Source organism: Cuculus canorus, chromosome 1 (assembly GCF_017976375.1).
Source record: "Cuculus canorus isolate bCucCan1 chromosome 1, bCucCan1.pri, whole genome shotgun sequence".
Lineage (NCBI taxonomy): Eukaryota > Metazoa > Chordata > Aves > Cuculiformes > Cuculidae > Cuculus > Cuculus canorus.
The window spans coordinates 31,255,984-31,273,815 of record NC_071401.1 but is presented as its reverse complement, the minus strand read 5'-3'; the positions used below and the strand labels follow the sequence as shown (position 1 = coordinate 31,273,815).

The 17,832-nt window shown below is 43.2% G+C and overlaps 1 protein-coding gene across 5 annotated transcripts in view; it reads right to left on the bottom strand.

The window, feature by feature from the left end:
* Window positions 1-224: 224 nt before the first annotated feature.
* The window catches only part of TSC22D1 (TSC22 domain family member 1), a 97,012-nt gene continuing 79,404 nt past the window's right edge, over window positions 225-17,832 (bottom strand). For 2 of the 5 annotated variants that reach the window (XM_054059012.1, XM_054059008.1), the window contains 2 exons: window positions 2,333-2,384; window positions 225-1,281 (listed from right to left, as the gene is read on the bottom strand). In XM_054059012.1, the coding sequence (XP_053914987.1) occupies window positions 1,024-1,281; window positions 2,333-2,384 (310 nt within the window). In that variant the 3' untranslated portion in view covers window positions 225-1,023. Of the gene's footprint in view, window positions 1,282-2,332; window positions 2,385-2,613; window positions 2,873-14,693; window positions 14,905-17,832 lie in introns of those variants that run through there. The other 3 variants (XM_054059039.1, XM_054059030.1, XM_054059049.1) reach the window with 3 other exon arrangements.

The following is a 17,832-nucleotide window of genomic DNA, read 5'->3' as shown; positions in this document are numbered from 1 at the left end:
TTTTTTTTTCTTTTTAAATTCTTTGCTAGCAGGGTTTGATAATTTTTGGAGTGGTTTTCCCTGTCTTGAACCAAACTACAATGAACAAAGATTTACTTCAAGATAATCAACAGCCAGGGAACTTCAGAAGTTACACAAACAGCATAAGTCTGCCAATTTCTGAACAATTGCGTAGGTGCATTCTTATTTACGTAGCATAAAAAAAAAACAAACGAACTTCCCAAACTTCTTCAGATCAGCCAATGAAACAACTAAACTTCAATCTGTACAACCTAAATAGTTACAGTTTTCTATTTTACAAAGTAATTACACTAAATACACAAATATACAGTAGGCAAATAACCTTCATTGTATCCTATGACCCAACTGTACGTCACCTACCTGCTTTATATATATAATACAGCTTTATGCACCTGTCCACTGCTTCAGAAAACGGTGCGAATATTTGCACTTAAGGTTTCAGGTGACAATTAAGTGTTAAACACTGAATTTACCTTTCTCCCTCTTCCTCTGTACCTTCCTATGCACCAGTCCTCACTTTGGAACCCCAGTGTACTACGGGGGATTGAGCCGTCATTTTTTACTCCAGTCTATTTCTTCTCATTTCCAAGCTTGAAAAGCACTTGTATCAGTTGTATCACTGGATGAGTGGAAGATTTAAAAAAACAAACAAACAAAAAAAAAAAAAAACAGGCACACAGCTTCGTTTCTCAGCCATTTGCAGAAGCTGCTTGAGTCTCCAGTGTACTTGTGCTAATTGTCTGGAAGAAGTTTATTTTATTCAATCAACTCAAGAACAAAGACTCCTTCAAGCCAAAGGGAAAAGGGAGGGAAGAGAGAGACAGATAAGTGCATAATACAGGGATGAGAAGCCTCTCCTGATGTGTGCAGGGCATGGAGTCCTCAGTCTGGGTTGCAATGTGCATTGAAATGGATGAAGGGTGGCTGTGGCAGATTCCTGCTAGTCCTTCTTGCTCTGGGCAGTCCAGAGGCCAGTGATCACGATGGCAATGGCATCTTGAACTACGCTGAAGGCCCTGACCCCTGTGACGCCGGCTGAGCAGGCTGCTGTGTTGTCCCTTGTGACTGGGAAGAGGAAGGCGGGGAACCAGTCTGCAGCTGTGCTTGGAACTGGGCAAGCTGCTCTGGGCTGGCGAGTGTTTTTAGCAGAGTGTTTTCTTGTTCCAGCTGGGAGTTCTTCTCCACCAGCTCTTTGATTTGCTCTTTGAGAACCTCCACTTCCTCCCTTACGGCATACATCAAGTGACTCTTCACCAGATCCTAAAACGCAGAAGAGAGCACATACATTAAGAGAGCAGCCCCGCGCCAGGCCTGGGCTCCCACCTCAGCTAGGGATGCAGCACATCCACCTGCACGGAATGCTCTTCGACTGCAGAACAGCATCCCAGCGAGGACCACAAGCCCACAGCTCATGCCAGCGAAGCCAGCCCTATGGCAGAGAGCGCTGGGCCGGGCAAAGCTCTCCCTCGCAGCAGCAGCCGCCGCGATTCGGGCCCCCGACCAGGGGATGGTGACAGTGACAACCCCGCTGCCTCCGGCCCCGCCGCACATGTGCCGGCCCCGGGGTGGGTGTGATGATACAAGCCCCGCCCCCCAAACTTCAACCCGCCCCATCGGAAACAGGCCCCGCCCCCAACCACGCCCCTCGCCGCTCGGCCCCGCCCCTCGCGCACCGGCTGCAGCCAGTTCTCAGCGCAGGTTGCCGCATTCCCCTCCCTCCCGCCGTCCGCGGGTGACGTCAGAGCGCGTCCCGGCCAATGAGCGGCCGAGTTATTTATAGCCGGGCGTTAAAGGCTCGCAGTTTGCCTAGCAACAGCCGGCGGAGGCTCCCGGGAGAGCGGCTCCCGGCACCGCTCCAGTAACAAAGGGCGGCCGGGCCCCGGCGCAGCGCCCGCCGCGGGATGCGCTCCGAGCAATGAAAAACATGGAGTGAAAAGCACCCACCCGCCCACACGCTTTGGAGGCGATGCAAAAACCATCCAGCCCCAAAGCAAAGCCGCTTTCCGCCCCTCCCCCGCCGCACGGATCGATGGCTTCGGACAGCGGGAGCCCAAAGCGATGCCGTCACTCCCTGCCCGGCATCGATAGGGAAGCGTGCGCATTCCTCCCGCGGGAAGCCTTTGATCGCTAGAGCCACCACCACCAAAATAAATCATAGGATGGTTGGGTTGGAAGGGACCTTAAAGATCACCCAATTCCAGCCCCCCGCGATGGGCAGGGACGCGTCCCACAATAAAGATAACCCGGCCCCCGAGCCAAGCCGTGCGATCGCCCCCCTCCCGCCGCATCCCGGTGCTGCTCCCGTACGTACCATCGCCTGCTCGATCTTGTTGTCGATCGCTACCACGCTTGCACCAGAGGAGCTGCGAGAGAGAAAAAAAGAGAGAATAAACCCACACGGCACACCATCAGCAGCGGGTGAATTATTGACGAGAGCCGCCGCGGCTGCGATGCGCCAAAGCGAGCCGCCCCGGCCCCCGCCCGCAGCCGGATCGGGTGTCCCCGCACCCCGCAGAGCCGGAGCCGCACCGCGGCGGAGCCTCCGGGCGGACAAAGGCGCCGCGGAGACCCTCGGACACGGCGCGTATTTACCTACTGTCGAGCCTCAGGGACGAGCTGTCGGTGCCCAGCAAAGACGATAGGAAAGAAATCGAGAAGTGTCTTAGTTGATAAACTCCTAGATCCATTGCCACCGGTCTACAACATTGGGCGTTCATGCGACCGCGGCCGGAAAGCCTCCCCGGAGGAATCGTGCCTCCCCGGGGGTACCCTGCGGGGCGCGGGGCTGCGCTCGGCCGGCTCCGAGGTCAGCGCTCCGCCGCGCCGCACAAAACCTGGCCATCCCGGCCCCCCCCATAATTTATGCGCCGCCGCCGCCTCCCATTGGCAGCGCCGCGCCGAGGCCACGCCCCCTCCGCATCTTATTAAGGAGCGCGGCCCCCGCAGCGCCCACGCGGGACGGGGCTGCGCGGGGGGGGGGGGCACCGTGTGTGTCGTCCCCCCGTTCCTCCCGCGAAAACCTGACACGAGGCTCACCGATCCCCACCCGCGTCAATGGAGCGGGAATTAATAGTAATAATAATAATTAAAGGAGCTGGGGAGCGGCGGGAAGCCCGGGCCGGGCCGGAGCGCGGCCGTCGCCGCGCAGACACCGCCACCTATTGGCGCATCCCGGGAACCCAGCCCCGCGCCCGGCACCACCCGAGCCGCCCGGAGCAAGTTTTATCCCAAGGCGAATGAAACCGGTACCCGACAACTCTGCCCGCTTCGCCTGTCGCGCTGTAAAAGCACGGGGCGGTCACGCGTTCGCTGATGCACACTAAAACTGCTCCAGACTCCTACAGAGCTGCTAAAGCAGCAACGAACCCCCTTCATCCCTTACGGAGGTCTTACTGGCCCGTAAAAACATCTATGAAGAGAATATTCAGGCATCAGATCATCCACCAAAGCACAGCACGAACCTGCACATTTCTAGCAAGCCAGATGATATTTTTAATGGCTTTAAATTGGAAGACGGAAGATTTAGATTAGACATCAGGAAGAAATTCTTCACTGAAGGTGGTGAGACACTGGCACAGGTTGCCCAGGGAAGCTGTGGATGCCCCATCCCTGGAGGTGTGCAAGGCCAGGTTGGATGGGGCCTGATGCAGCCCAGGTGTCCCTGCCTATGTCAGAAAGGTTGGAACTGGAGGATCTTTAAGGTCCCTTCCAAGCCAAACCATTCTATGATTCTATGATTCTTCTACAGTACCAGAAGAAATGCCCATCCACCCATTTTTAGACCATACCGTACAGCACTTAAGGTCTTAAAAAACTCCAGTGTATTTCTCAACAAATATTATGCTCTCATGCATCACAGAATACAACCACTGGATTCACTGCCAGTTCAAAGGATCCTCTCTCCTAGCAGCAGTCCAGGAGACCCAAGGCTGAACAGGACTCCCACAAAATCCTGACACAAGAAGCAACCAACCCCTAAAAACAATTGTTTCCAGGCTTGCACTTTCATCAGGCATGAAATGACTTAGAGGCATAAAAATAAATACAAAAACCTATTTAATTCTCAATAGCACACTTGTCCAAGAACTACAAGTCACATTTAAGTCCCAGGTATTGCTTCCGGAGAAGCAGGAAAGCCAGGAGGTACGGAATAATCATCTTAAAGCTAAATTTAGCATTTGCGTATCTGCATCATCCGTATTAGTTTATTTATATTGTCCTACTCTACTATTCTTTCATTCAGTAATGCCAGCAGAGTAGTACAAACTAATCCTACTCATGAGAGAGGTCACATTTAAGAATAAGAGTTCCCCATAGCTGCTTTCCCAGTACCATATACATTGCACATCCCACAAGGGCACAGCTCTCATTGCTTGGACTTTATGATCTCAGAAGTCTTATCCAACCTTAATGACTATCTCACTCCTTGGGTATCTGGGCAAATTGCACAGAATAGTGCCTAACAGACTGAAAATTAAAGGAAGTTTTTGAAGAAACCTTTGCTTGTATTGACTTGCAAATTTAATAGCAAGCACATTAGAAGCAACACATTAAAACATCAGGCTCCAGCTTCCCACCAGTAAGCATACATTGTATACACACCTCAACTCCCGACTGGGTCTTTGCAGAGGTTACTGTGTACAAAGAGACTCACCGTATTCAGTGATCAAGTGAGCCATTTAATTAACAGCTCCAAAAGCACATCATCTGTACTGGAATCACCATCAGCTTCTGTCCTAGGCTTTATCTAAATGAATGTTTTACGAAGGACTTGGCTTGAAAAATCAGTAATGTCTCAAACGACTCCTTGTCAACTGCAGCTGGGCACCAGCCAGGGGCAATCTTATCCCCTGCAGGTCTTAATCAGAAAAGGGCATATTAGGTGCAAAAAGGGAGAAGTCATATCTCTGCTGATTAGATCCTTATAAAATAACTCGCTTAAGACAGCAAACTCACATGCCTCAACAGACACACCCTTCAAGCGCCTGCTTTGTTGTTGCGGGACAGAGAGCAGACATTTGTATGTATTTTCATTTGTACACGTAAAAACAAAGTCATGAACACATTCCAGGATGACTGTCGGTGCAGCTGTAACGAGTGGTAATCATTAAACGCAATCATTCCAGTTATGACAGAAAGATATGATTCTCAGAGTAAATCAACAATAAATAACATCGCCCCTTTAATCTAGATTAATTTCTCTTCATGATGAGGAGGTACAGATATGGTCCTAAAACCATATTCCCACTAAACTCATTAACCACCTTCCAGGAACTTCAGTGGGCTTTTAGCAGATTCCTTCATTTATTTTTAGATGCCTACAAGCTGAGTTGTGATTCAACAGAAAGCTGTCAGCTGCGTAAATAGGACTGCATATTAATATGCATGTTCTGCTTTGCCCAAAGAGTAAAAAAGCAAACCGTAAGTGTCCCTTTATGGCTGAGAAAGCTCTGAGCTCTCAGATTATCTAGGAAATAAAAAACATTACATGCACTGCTTTCATCCCCAAAACTTGGGGGGAAGGAGGGCAAAGCATCGCTTATCTCCCATGTTTTTGCCTCAACATCCCATCTTCTGCCTGAGAAGGACAGAGACTGTACTCAGTATTTAGAGGTTGGGAGGTTGCCTTTTTTTTTTGGTCAAAGGTTGGGGTTGCTGTTGCCTTTTTTTAATATATATAAATCTATTAAATAAAACAGTCTATGGAAGAGCTATGGAAAATAACCCTCCACACTCCCTTTTCCCCTTGCTTGCTCGATTTATCTACCCTCCTGCCTCCTCCACCAACATTCAACATAACTTCACCCAGATTATGTTGTTTTGACTCACTCGCCTTTCCTTACAGCACTATAAGAGAGTCAAGATGACTACTTCCTTACTCAAAAGCCTTCTAACCACCTCTTTTAACACCTCATGAACAGATATTACATGATATTAGACTCCTGCAAAAGCTTACAGTTTTACATTCCTGGGAGAAGAGATGAGAAAGGCTGCAGAATTCCTCATTTCTATAAAGCCACTCTGAGCCTGCACAGGGCTAGACCAATCCATGTCCCGGTTAGCCCTGGATACCCAGAGAGGGACATTGTTGAGAATCTAATCACATGGAGGATCCCTGTGTGTCCCTAGAACACTCAGGTGTTTACAAACTGCATAAAGTAAGTGAAAACTCAAGATGGGTTATTGAGAAAGGAGCAGGGCAGGATACAATAAACAAGTACCTCACCAGATTCTTTGATCTTCAAATGAACAGCAGTTTAAGTTGAAACATAAACCCTAGTCAAAGGCTTTTCAGCACACTTCACCTTTTGTAGTGTTTCAGTTCTTCAGCACTGTTTCTCCCACTAGATAATTTCCTCTTGTCTCAATTTAATCATGCTACCCACTTGAAAAAAAGTGCTTTTCATCTTAAGCACATAATGAGGCACACGCTGCAGCATGGAATCATTGTGTCTCTATGCAAGCCTGGTTCAGCAGATTTGTATGCACGCATCTCCTGAAGGTGAAATAAATCTCATCTTTTGACTATGTTGCAAAGAGACCACACCAGAAACAGTATTAGAAAACAGGAATTTTTGTCATAGCACACTTTCATCTTGCACTATAGACAGGCTCAGATCCTGTGGACTCCAACTACAGTTTTCAATTACAAACTAAAAGAACTTGAGTTTAAAAAAAATAATCTTACTCAAGAAAAGACTACAGTAATTAGATTCAACATGACATCTGACTTTACATTTCACTTGGCATTTAAAATAGTCAATAAATAGTAATTTTCTGCCTTAAAAATGCATAAATTCAAAACGGTTTTGTGTATTCACAGCAACCCCCTCAGTATCAGACCTAGTAATAATTGCTACAAGCTGATAATCTAAAGAGGAAACTGACTGCAGTTGACACTAAGAGTTATTTACTGCAATAGGCCAAAAAAAAAAAAAAATTAATCATCACATTTTGATGATCTAAATAAAGACCACAATCTCAGCCAACTTCCTTTTCCAGCCCCAAACTCATATCTAGGATCTTGATTTAAAGAAATCAAGCAACTTAATGCTCAGTTCCAAAGGCTGTGTTTTATGTCTAGTTTGAATTCTACATATTTCAATTTATGAACCTCTGCTAAATTGAAGAACCTCTTGCTACCACGTATTACTCTATCAGTTCCCCTAAATGCATACTTTCCCTCTTCCACAGTAAAGTTATTTGCATCGATTATTTGGTTTGCTAGGAATTGGGTTTTAGTACCATGAAAAGCAGATAAAAGGGAAAGTTAGGCAAGATGCAAGTGAAACTAAGCGCTGTATTTGTAAATTTCTTTTTTCTTTTTGCCAGATGTGCAAGCATACTAAATAAATATTCAGTGGAAAGAATACATACACTCTACTGGGGTTCTGGAAATAACCTGACAGCATCTCTAATCGCAGTGCATACACAGAGGTATCATGCTGTGCGCTCTGCCATGGGACAGAAAGCTGCATTTAAAAGCAAGAAGATAACCACGTAAGATCAAAAGACAAACAAAGAGAGGTTCTTCACTGGCTTCTCTGAGGATATCCTCCTCTTTCACAGGCAACTAATTGCTAAGTCAGCCCCAGTTGTTTTTAATGAGGATCATAATGATTCTACCACTTTTAATGCTGACAAAATAAAACATAAGGTCTGTATATATATAAACAGCGAAATAATCCACTCTTTACTGATCAGAGAGTACTCTGCAAGGAAATAGGAAGCCATTGTAAAGCAATTTTGATGCTCAGAGAGGGATGTGTGTCACCTTTCCTGAGATCATCCTTAGATGACCATCTAGCAATGCGGCTAGGGTGAGGGACCCTGTTCTATGCACATCCACTGACTTTTAACCAAAAGTCTCCTCAGAGAGTCAAGTGAGGTCCATCCTAGCTGAAAACCAGAAACTGCATCCAGACGCTACCTCGCCTAAATTTAAGGAGCTACACATTTGCAATAACATCTAGTTTAGGAATTGCAGGCTTCCCTAATTTCATATCCAAGCTTAAAATGAGTAAGCGTAAAATATTTAACCTCATTAAAAGTTAAAGCCCTCCTCAGTATCCCATAAACTGCCCTTGACCAAGGACTGCAAGTGGGAAAGGATCCACCAGCCATATTAGCCTCCTGGAAGTTTTAAGTAAGACATCTGAGCCTGGAATTGATTTTCTTTCCTCCAGAAAGCTGCACACATCGCTCTGCATGCTGTCACTGTCCCCAGGATGGGAAGGGAGAAAAATCATTTAGCGCCATGAAGCAGTCTACGTAGAAAAGTGACAAAACATTACCATCTAAGTTTCACTACCCAAAGCCTGGAGCTGAAATTCAGTTTTCCTTTATGTGAAATCTGCTTTAAATAATTTTAGAATTAACTCATAAAAGTGTTCAATTCCCTGGTCTTATATGTGTCTTTCAGGTGCACTGCTTTTCTCAAGGCCAAGAAGAACACATCAGAGTGAAAGCCATTTACACTAGCATTTAAACCCACTTGTTCTAATGGTATAACAGATTTTTCAACCATGTACTCCAAAATTAAATGAAGAAGGGAAGAAACAGTCACTGGAGCATTTCAAGTTATACCTAACATAACAAAAGAAACAAAAAGCAAGTGCAGGAAGTGGTTTGGCACAGAGACACGACAAGAATTTGGAAAGCTGAATTTTTGTTAAACTGCATCTCTGACCCACGGGGCCACCAGCTCAGGAGAGATGCAGGGAGAGCGGCTGGCACGCATTCACCCACCCTACCTCAATACCACACAGTTGGATTTAGTCATCAAATTAAAACCCAGCCAATTTAACCTGTAACTGACAAGGGTCTTCTTTCATTATTTTTTTAAGCTCTTAATATCTGCTATTTCCTTAAGGCTGTGTAAAAGTGACACTAAGTCACATGAAGTGGGAATACTACATCTTATTGACGGGTGCTAATTGTGGAAGGGGGGATAAAGGACTTTCAGTCCCTCCATTCCCCTGTTCCCAGCTCCCTATAAAGCCTATGCCCATTATGCTCTTTTTTTTTACCACTTAATCCCTTCCTTCCTTTTTTCCCATCTCCTCCTCTTTTCCTAATTTTTCCCTTTGAAACTAGACTGAAAATATTGGACCAATTAAGTCACACTTATTAAGAAATTATTTATATGACATAACAACTTGCTTACACTTCTCACCAAGTATCACTTTCTCTTTGATGGCTGCTTTTTGATTCAATATTTGAAATTAAGCCTGTATTTCCTACAGAGGCAGATCACACTAGAAGCCACCTGAAAGTTGCCAAGAACAAAGCCAAAATCCCTGCAATTAAGCACCATTGTCCTGTCTTAGGGAACTTTGGAATTAAGTTCCCTACTCCAGCTTCTACAGATATTATTAAAAACAGTCAATGATGATCAAAGATGAACAAAAACACAGAAACAAAAAGTACAGTAAGACCACACTGTGGGAAAGAATCTAATCTGCCATGAACTAGGATGAAGGTCCACCACTGCTCAGAGCTTTTGAGATGGCAAGTCACTCATAACCACCCTGTTGTGCAGAATCATTTTAAGGCCACTGTATTAAATAATAATAAAACCTCAACATCGCAATTCAGCTACATGCGTACTAGAATAAACACAAAAACCTGAGAGAGTTCAACACCACTTTTCTTCCTCAGCAAACAGGCTACTAAGACAGATCTCTATCCAGTTGTCCATTTAAACTCCTACAATTTTACTCCCACTGCAGTCACTGGCAAACAGCTTCAACTGTATCGGCAATATCAATGAACAAGTAGGTGAATGGCATTCAGATTAACTCCTCCGGCTCTAATGTGTGTATATTACACAAATTTGTGATACTGTATTTCCTAATTTCTGAGTGGTCAAAACACTGTTCTTCAGTTGTGCCTGAACCCACAGTTTATCATCTTTTTGTGACTTCCTAAAAAAATTCAGAGACAATTCCAGACCTGCTGGTCCATCCAAGCAGAAGTGCACTGCACAGGTTGAATTGGCCTAATGGGTTTAAACGTATTTTTACACCCAAACGGAACCTTTAATTTACAGAAATTAAGCTCCATGTACTTCCACCCATTCAGGAAGCATAGGGGAATTTCCAGAAACATGTAAGGATGTGACCTGATTTACCAGACTTATTGCACAATGCGGTGTATCCCAAAGTCTTGCTCCACTTCACCAACCACTAAGTTGGGTATTTGCTGGACAATTTCCTGCCCAGCCTGTGCTTCCCCTGCTCTCTGTAGAAATGAGGATAGAAAAGGAATCTGATGTATGCCTGGGCTTCAACTCAGTACAGTATTGAGAAATAGGTACAGCTAGATTCACTAGGAGTGGGAAAGTACTCTCAGGCTTCTTAATCCAGGCATAGCTGCAGGGACTTAAGAGACAAATCCTGCTGTCTCACCACTGTGGAAATCCCAGCAGTGTCTCCATGTAAAAAAAAAAAAAAATTAAGCTTTCCTTGCTGAAGGAAGAATTTGTAAAGCAATACTGGTTTAAAATAGAATGCAAGATACCTGAGAAAGTATATAAGACTATGAAATCAGGTTTGTTTAAAAATTACTTTAAAAATTACCTGAAGACAGACAAATAAATATTTTAATGTGACCTGACTGTGACTTACGGTTTTAGAGAAGTACTGCCCACTTTAGCACAACTCTTCTTTCCCGTAACCCTGCCACAATGCAAACCAACACAAGCAGTCAGAACACAAATGTGCCAGCTTAGCATATTTTGAACATGTCCCTGGAGCACCTTCTAGGCCAGAGACTGCAAATAGGTCCACGTCATCTACAGAAGGTCCACATATCCTGAAGCTCTGCTTCTCCTTCAAGTGGGATTCAGCCTTCCTCAGTACCTTACTGCTCCTCTAATGTCCTTATTTTCCACAGGATTGCATCTTCTAGCTGATAAACAGCAAGCACCACGAGACTGTCGGTTCTGTGGTGGCTACGCTGGGCAGACACCACTGACATTTAGCCACCCTTGAGCCAGACACTGTGAACAGCAGAAGATATAGTCTTAATCTTTTAATACACAACTTGCGAAGGAAAGATTACAGCACAGAATTTCCTACCTGTTCAATGTGTGGGTAATCATCTTTAGGCAGAGTTGGTCAAGTTTATGAGCAGCATCCTGTTTATGAAGCAGTATTGTCCACTCCCTAATACTGCTGATGCCTGTTTTCTGGTGGATAACCACTTAAAATGCCTCATTAGCCATTTGAGTGTTTCTTGTACAAAACAAGGTCTGAGCTCACATAGATGCCATGTCAAATGCCTAATACTTCTCAAAAACAATTACCTCACGCTCTAGAAACCACTGTCATTAAAGTGACACCTTGGATCTTTGTGGCTTAAAAAAAAACCCCCTCAAAACAAAATGAAACCCCTACAAAATCAAAACCTAACCAACTCTAGTATCAGAAGTCTGCGATGAGTAACCCACTTAGTAATGCATGGGAGGCCAAAAGAGCTCCCAGGTACATTTCCTCATTCTCATGCAGGGAGGTAGCCCAGATGCCCCATGGCCACTCTTTTGCAGCAGCAGCACAGTGAGCTGCCACACTGCTGTCAAGTTATAGAAAGGAGAGAAAACTCCTGCTATGACACAGGATTTAAAGCTCCTCCTCCAGCTTCCACCATGAAGCCAGGGAACCGCTTCTGCCGTGTCCCACCAAGCACACAAGACAAGTTGCCTCTTCCAAAAACCACCCTAGAGAGACTCCCATCCGGGAAGGCATCACCTGCTCCCACATCAGGCACTCAACAGGGGAATTCCTCTTTGACTCTTCCCGCTGCTACCAATTGCTAGAGGCCTGGGCAGGTAGACAGTAACATCAATCCGCAGTTCAAGTACAAGCAATCATAACAACTATATACAAAAATATTTGTAAGTGAATGTCTGAGTCACAGGGCAGCACGGGTGCAACTGAGATCGGCTCTGGCCTTCAATTAGTTTGCCCAAACCTGTTTTTCAGCTCCATTTGAGAAGAACTCAGCACTTCAAAACAAGCTGTTGATAAACTGAAACAGGCAGAAAACCTATTGAACTAATTCAGAGACTGGGGCTGGGGGGAATTTACTAACACTGACAGATATGAAAGGTGCCTTGGAATCCTAGGAGGGACTGAAATATGATTTAACATGAGTGAAAAATTACCTTTAAGTAGAAAAAACTCTAAGTTTCAGGAGCTATCTGATTTTTTAAAAAATTCTTCTTATTAGAGTGCATCTATTTAATGTTTAGATAAAGATGAATTCAAGCCTGTTTTTTAAAGACAATTAAGGAGCACTAACTCATAACTATAGTTATCTTTCTGTCCTTTAAAATTATCACACATGGCCTAGTTATCCTTCACTAAGGTATGCTTAAGCAAACTGAAGCCACTGAAGTTCAGATAGGGATGACCCAAATATAACAGTGCAAGACAAGTTTTTGTCCCTGCCTTCAGTATTGTTCATGTATTTTCACCTACTACAGCCCACCTTACTCATTCCAGGAGTTAGCAGGTACACCCAGCACTCCCTTCTTCCAGCCGATGCCGTAACTAGAGGCAACCAGCTTCTGACTTGTTCCTCCTCTCCTGGCTCACATCTTCTGCATTCCCAATGTAGTTTCAAAAATAAATGAATAGGAGCCACATCATCATCCATTCAGTATGAATACCCAGAGGTGCTGATACACACCTGATCTCCAGCAGACACAGCCACCTGTCCGCACTACAAGAGAAGTAGGAGCTCCCGCATCCTCTTCCACTTCCAGCTGCCTGGTGCTAGACAGCTCCCCAGCAGCACAAAGACATCAGGGTTCACTTTTCCAAAGCACCTTGGCAGAACTCCAGTGCCTGAACTCTCTATCTTGGACTTCATTTTGGCAGCCAAACTTAAAATGAAAAAGTATAAAGTTTTTTTTGTTTTTTTTTTTTTTTGTTTATGTTTTTGTTTTTTTAAAGAGTAAAAGCCCTTTCCAGGATACTGTAAAGAGAATATATTTTTAACCTGGAGAAAGCTAAATGCTTCTTTGGATTAAGTAGGGTAAATTTTGGAAAGAAAACATAACCATACACAACATTAGCCAGGAACACCTGCAGGACAGGTTAGAGTTTCTCCTTCATTTGCAATTTATAGTGACATGCCAGTCAGTCAGCCTAGAGCAAAATAAGCATCTGTGCAAGAGAAGCTGGAGGAAACAAAACAAATAAGAGGAAGTAGGTGCTGAATAAGAACACAGGAGAAATCATCCAGATTTTCTGTATAGTGTTAACAGACGCAGATTTTGGTTTATGACTAAGGGTACTACACCATGCTGCTCTGTGTATCAGTAAAAATCAGTTATAGTAAAACCTCTTAATAATGACAAAAGGTTAAAGAAAAATCACACATCTACGCCACCACACTTTTTTTCACTATACGCTTTGTGGAATAGATTGCTTCAATAATATTCTCAATACCACCTCTCTTGTTCAGGACCATATGACGACACAGGTCATTGCACACACACACTGCCCAAGCATAACGTACGTGTTGTCCTTGTGTCAATCACTATTATAAAAAATTTCCACTACACTCGTTGCTTAGGTGTTCAGAACTAATTTAGTATAATTTTAAATGAAAAATGAGTTTTTAAAGAAGTTTTCCAATGTACAAATTTATAATCTTTAAGAGGCACCACTCAGAGAGAAAAGCTATTCTCTGCAGGCGTTACTACAAACACAACATAAGAATATCAAGTGAAACGTATTAATCCGCATTTGTCAAAATCTATATAAAAGCAAGAGTTTTGCAGTTTAAGGGTGTGGCATAACAAAAACACCAGTTCAGAGATCAGAAGTTATGAAGAACATGTTCTCTGCTCCCTCCCACAGAAGGGTATTTGCCTTCTGTACACAGAACAATAACTCTGCACTATGAGCAGTCAGGGCATTCCCTCCCGACACTGCCATATATTTTTAACTCAGTAATTCCTCCCATTCACCGAGTTACTTGGTATTCATTTTAAACACTAGAGAGAAACCAGGCCAAAACCACACATTTAATATCTCAGTGCTTATATGGTTAATATATGTAAGGAAAAGGAGGTTAATAAATGTAACTTCCAGAAGACTGAGCTGTATTACAATGCCTCTCCAAATATTTAACAAGAATGATTAACTAAGCTTTTCTCTGAACATGTGACAACACAGAAGATATATATATTATATATATATTATATATATATTATATATATATTATATATATTATGTATGAAAAATTTGAATGAATACAAACTTGCTTGAGAATAAGTTTCAAATCATGTTAAAATTCTCATTTTTGATTTAGCATTATGTCATAAGATTTGGAATACTTGGAATAAGACTTTTTAAAGAGAAAAGAAAAGTACTGTAATGGCAAGCATTTTATAATATGGATTATTTTAAATATAGGAGTACAAATTTCTAGAGATACACAAATTTTTTCAGAGAAAAAGCAACCCACTCTATGTGACACAGTACTCTCGACCAGTATGATACTCCTAGTTTGAAATACTTTTAAGAAGTGCCAAGCACCTTGGATTAGGAGAAGCATTTTTAAGTACTTCCTCAAACAAAATAGTTTAAGAAACTATTAAGAAATGGGAGGGAGGACACAAGTAAATCAAGCATCTAAAAATTAAGAGCTATAAATACCTCTTTAGATGCTGTTCCAGTTCCAAGTATAACACTTTCATAGTTATTTGGTCAGAGCCTTGCTTTCGGAGAAGTGTCACTTTCATTGATGTATCTATTCAGTACCTGCTGATTCGTTTCTCCCAGATGGAGGGTCGGCAGAAATACTTCTCGGTCCTTGGCAGCCGCAAGATTAGCATTAGCATTCCACTACTAACCACGGGTCCTGAACTCCACAGCACTTTCAAGAATCACAAAGCCTTGCCCGTTAAAGATTATCCACTCACTTCTATTCAAAGTTTGCAGAGTTTAATAGTGGTTGGTCATGATCAACAAAAACAAGAAGGGCAAACGGTGACGACACTACAGATCCTGAGATCACATGGTGTTCTGTTACATAAAGCATCAAGAGAGATTAAAATCTTCACGGTAAGGTTTTGAAATCTCAAACAAATGCATCTTCTTTCAGCACTGCCAAATTCACCAACTCTCCAGATGATTCATCCTGCTCCCACTTTTTGTAAAGCACATGTTAATCGCTGCTGGTAGCCAATTCTGCTTACAGAAAAGCAGCTGAGCTGTACTACTTCAAGTTCTAGCACTTCTTGGCAACTGTAATTACACACAGAACCAACAGTACTCAGTTTGCTAAAAAAAATATCTTACACCAGCAAGTCCTATTTCTGACTACTATTATAACAAGAATCAGTGACAAGAATTACAAATATTCATCCGGATAGAGTCCTCTGCAGACCAGAAAAACATAACAAGCCAAAAGTCAATTAAATCGTGCATATTCTTCCTCACAAGAACACAGGTCACCACACAGAATTTTTGGTGCATTGTAATACATCCACACCACATAAGCCTACTTGCATAGGTACCATTATACAACATTGCTTCAATGTAAACATATTCCTTCCCCTATCGGTGAACAGTTTTCAGTGCAAACAGAAGTTGACTGCCCACAGTACACCGTGGAGAAGTGAACAAGATCCACCTTCCTAGTACACACACGAGCTAGAGAACCAGAGATAACCACTCATCGTGGAAAGATCTGGCTACGTGCAGCATATGTGTGGGAACCCTCACTGCACAAGAGAGCACGGGCATGGATATGTCACTTTTCTGTCAGATCATGACCACAAAAATGCAGAGACAAAATCAGAAATCAAACCTAGTAAATGTTACTTGGGCTTACTACTGAGTGCCAAAGTGATGTCAGATGTGTTTCCTCAAGCAGATTTGCCTTGCAAGAATATATAGGAAAGAAACAAAACAAAAGAGCCAGAACAAGTTGGCTCTGAGCATGGCCATCTTACTATTTAGTGGCATTTCTGATGTACCTTGCCAAGGCACCGAAGAAGGGACTGAGAGCAAGAGAAGCAGGTATTACATGATAAAAAGAAAAGTCTGGCTTGGAGGGGGAGGGCTAAAACCAGCACTACTTATTAGAACCCACAGGTTTAACATCACACAAAGGGAGTCTTTTGGTTAGGAGGTAGAAAGGAAGCAAATGAAAAGAAATAACACAATTTTTTTTTTTTCTTTTCTGTGGATGAAGGGTGCGGTGGGATTAGTTCCCCATTCCCAGGGGTAAGAGAGAATTCAGATAATTTAAACTGAACCAGAGTAGAATATTTTTAAATGGTCTTCCCAGAGCTGGTATGCCTGGCTTGTAAGGACAGCGCATCATGTTCCTTTAAAAACACAGCAGGGTTACAAGAAGTGTTTCTCTCATTATATCAAGTCCATCTCCTTCAACACAGCATGGAAATAGGTAACAGTCACGGCTCATCCTCCTCTTACTCCCACTGAAAAACCATGATGTGAAAGCACTCAGATGGTAGAGCAGTTGTCCTCCAAGATCTCAGTCCTTGGAAAAGAAACAGACAAGCAGAACAGCCCTATGAGAAGGACATCTTGCTCTAAAAGCAGAGCTACTCTTGAAAGCTTCAAGGGGAGACTAAAATCGCAGAACCACAAATAAAGGAGAAGAAAGATTTGCAGAAGGAAGTGCACTTCCAACAGGCCATCAAGGAGCAATAAGCTAGGAACAAAGGAATCAACAATCATAGCAATCAACAACTATTAAGATGAGACAGTTTGACTCAGTATTATTGAATATTTTCAATACTAAATACAAAATATTTCTTACAGCAAGGAGTATTGCTTATTTTAAAGAGGTGAAGCAACAAGCTGACTCGACAAATGCTTAAAATCAATTCCAGAGAACTGAACCAAGACAGAAATTATAATGTGAGTGGCATCCTTGCATATCCTTTCATAGTCAAGAGACTTAGAGTAATAATCCCTAATGAACCCTACCGGTAACTGATATATCACATATCCTACAGCCTCCCTTGGCCATTCTATAAACTACATCGCTGAATCTGCATCCCATGGAACTGCAACAAACAGACTTGATAGCTTTGGATTTTAATTTGCCCTTCTTCTAACCTACTCTAACATCCTTCTTGCCATCTCTGCTGTACATGCACTGGTTACAAGTGTTTCCAAGATGCCTAAAGCAATGAATACACATAGAAGCACACCGGGGGGGGGGGGGGGGGGGGGGGGGGGGGGGGGGAAGATGAAAGCAGCAATGTTAGTCTTTGCCACCAGCAGTCTTTACTTTCTCCTTTCCTATTCCAACATGCCCTCTAAACAGGAGCTCCATCACACCAAGGCCTGTATCAAGACAGTTAAAACAAGGTCCAGTAAGCTGGACCAGCTGGGCCAGTAAGCACATCTAATCAATACATGGTTCAGCTCCAATGCTGCTCTGACTCAAATCCAAGTTTCGTTTATAGCCAGAAGTATCATTAAATTTTAGATTGCTGGGGGGGGAGGAGTATCAATTTAAGAGACAAATCTAAGCACTGAATATAATTTATGAAAGATAAATAATCTACTGTACTATCAACCCCTGCCCACGCAAATGAAAAGATACTATAAAAAGTTATCTTTCCAGCATCCTCCTCATGAGCTTACACTAAAATGCTTGTAATTTGCTTGGATTAATAATATAAGTTGTGTCAGTGAGTTTGAAAATGAAAGGCACATGTAAATGCACATGTATGATGCAGGACTAATGAATATATTCAGCTGCTTCATTTTGCAGAGAAGGAAACACTGCTGGGCTGACAAAGAAAAGCCA